At 43.5% G+C, this 2845-nt stretch overlaps 2 protein-coding genes across 2 annotated transcripts in view; one reads left to right on the forward strand and one right to left on the reverse strand.

Moving 5' to 3' along the window:
* Positions 1-2770, forward strand: part of LOC106818884 (zinc finger C4H2 domain-containing protein-like) — a 6917-nt gene extending 4147 nt beyond the window's left edge. The window contains exons 4-5 of the mRNA XM_014823554.1: positions 902-1094; positions 1544-2770. Coding sequence (XP_014679040.1) covers positions 902-1094; positions 1544-1657 — 307 coding nt within the window. The 3' untranslated portion in view covers positions 1658-2770. The remainder of the gene's footprint in view (positions 1-901; positions 1095-1543) is intronic.
* The window catches only part of LOC106818883 (39S ribosomal protein L18, mitochondrial-like), a 15224-nt gene that overhangs the window by 6352 nt on the left and 6027 nt on the right, over positions 1-2845 (reverse strand). The gene's annotated exons all lie outside the window — the stretch shown is intronic.

Consider the following 2845-nt stretch of genomic DNA (forward strand, 5'->3'; position numbering starts at 1 on the left):
TATAGGGATGGTGGGAAGCAGGAGCGGCAGGGAAGAATGTGCGGATAGGCCTGAAGGGGATGGTGGGAAGCGAGAGCCGCAGGGGAGGACCAAAGGTCAGACCTATAGGGATGGTGGGAAGCAGGAGCGGCAGGGAAGAATGTGCGGATAGGCCTGAAGGGGATGGTGGGAGGCAGGAGCGGCAGGGAAGAATGTGCGGATAGGCCTGAAGGGGATGGTGGGAAGCGAGAGGAATGAGGTGCTGAGCCATGTGGGAGTTGGTTACTGTCGAGGGAACTGGCAGGTGAAAAGAGCGAGGTGTGGAGGTCAGATAGTGTAGGGATGCTGGTAGTTTCATAATAACACAGAATATAACTGGGCGGTGAAAGTGTGGGAATGTGTGACTTCCGCTAATTTCACACGATGTGTTGGGAGTCTGAAGTATTGTTAAGTGGATGTCAGGAGTTAGGAGGGTGTTCATAAAGAAGGATGTTGAGAGTTTAGGGCTGCTGCAAGGTTTGGGAACGCTGAGGAATGTAAACGGATGATGCTGTGATCAGGTTAAAAGCTCCTCCTGCTCAGGCCATAATAAAAATATTGTTTGCTTGCCCTTACCTGACTGACCTGCCAAAAAGGGGCCGACTCAAAAAATTTTATTGATTTTTCCCATTTTTTTTTTTAACAAATAATAATTGTATCACTGTACATTATATAAATCTGTAGGCAATACATTATATGTACCAAGCAAAATAAACATTCAACATAAAAGGTATCTCCACACAAGCACACCCGAGCATGTAGACACCATGCTGAAATTGTAAAAAGACCCCCCTAAAAAAAGCGCCTACCTACCTACCCAAAATTTTCAGCCTGGGTCGGGTGAGGGCAAACAAATATTTTTTTAATTCTGGCCTTAATGCAGATTCTTCGAGAAACACAAGATGGAATGGCAGCCGGAGCAGCAGACGGAGGCGCCCTCTAGCTCAGTCTCACAACCGCTGGCGCCACCACCCGTGTCGGCTTCCCAACAATTACAGGAAGTTCGCCACAAGCCCACCACAGAGACGAGGGCGCCACCTTCCAATGCATTTCGACAGCAGCCTCCCCCGATGAAGGTGAGGTTTCTAATGCAACTGCGGCCATAATTTACCGTAACGTGCAGTAAAAGGTGATACAGTATTTTTCATGATAAATTAATTGAGAACTCGTATTGTAGCCTGTTGTCGTACTTTATTGTAACGTGCGATAAAAGGCGATACGGCATTTTTTATGATAAATTAATGAATTTTGCAGGGAGAGATAGTGATCCGCTAGGGGACGGCTCTGATTGGCTAATTTTGTCTCTTATTTATTTTATTTTTTATTATTTTTGGCTAATTTGTTTTATTTTAGAATTAGGGATAGGGTTAGGGTTAGGATTAGGATTAGGGTTAGGGTTAACTGATTTCTATATCCACAACTTATTTCTATATTCACTATCTCTCCCCTGAGACCTACTATAAATTAATTGAGAACTCGTATTGTAGCCTGATGTCAATTACTCTGCCTCGTTTATCCCCCACAGGCCTGCCTATCATGCCACCAGCAGATTCACCGCAACGCTCCCATCTGCCCTCTGTGCAAGGCAAAGAGTCGATCCCGCAACCCTAAGAAACCTAAACGGAAGGCAGACGACTGAGCACGCGGAGGTTGACAAGTGGCGCCATCTGCCAACTGGCCTCTGAAGAAGGATGTGTAGCAGTAACGGCATCAGAATCTCGCCAAAGGTCGAGTGAAGGTCACAGAAGGTCGAGCGAAAGTTGCAGAATTAGTCGTTGACGACCAAAATATGAATTCTGCCTATTGATACGATTAATTATTGATTCTACAATCACGAGCCGTTTTCCTTAATTTCGTATCAAATACATGACATTGTTAAAAAAAATTGTGAAATTTCGTATTGTGTACTAAACACCATTTTATCGCTGCATAATTATTGTGTCGTAATGTGTTTTACCCTAACGTTTTGTTAATAAGGTATTTATTGATTATACTGATTATAAAAGCTATCAAACGATGCACTGAGCAGATATTACAATAATACAACTTTAGACAATTCACCCCTTTACACCCTGGCTACTGGCTAACTACGAGCCTCGTGGTTATCCTGCCTCAAACCCCCAGCATATATTATAATGCATTCTTGATATTGAACGTTTATTAATCCGTGTCGGATAGCTTGTGCTATTTGGCGTCGTGGGTTCTACCGAGTGAAGTTTTTCGTCATGTTGATTTCGTAATTGTGATAGTAAATTTTGCTTGTAAGTGCATGAAGCCCCACTTGGTGTGTGTGTGTGTGTGTGTTGCAAAGCTGCACAAGTTCCATTGTTCTACCGTTGTCGTTTGGTGATCGCAGCTCAAATTTCATCGTGCCATCTAAATATTGTCCTTTATGCACAGCGTACGTGTGGCACTGTATTATACATATCGACCCGTGTCTCTGTGGGAAATTTCAATGACTCTACAGCAGAATCTATTGTAAACTTTATTGTATTTTACCTATATACGTATATTATTTATATAATGCTTGCGTGCGTGTGTGTTTGTACACGCAGGTGAGGTACATTTGATGTAGTATGTAAACAAGTCTGTATCAACTTAAGGGGTAAGGTGAATTGTAAGGTGGCGCTTTTATTTGATAGCTGAGGCGTTATTAATGGTACATTGCTTGCACCACACAGTGGTGATCGCAAACAGAGATAGAGAAGTTGCCAGAAAAGACTTGGCATTAAACACTGAGCTGGCGTTTGTTGAGGCTGTCATTACCTCCACGCAACGGAGTTGCAGGGAGGTAATGTAATCGCTCTCGTGTGTGTGTGTGTAGCCA

Source organism: Priapulus caudatus, unplaced genomic scaffold, assembly GCF_000485595.1.
Source record: "Priapulus caudatus unplaced genomic scaffold, Priapulus_caudatus-5.0.1 Scaffold2612, whole genome shotgun sequence".
Lineage (NCBI taxonomy): Eukaryota > Metazoa > Priapulida > Priapulimorpha > Priapulimorphida > Priapulidae > Priapulus > Priapulus caudatus.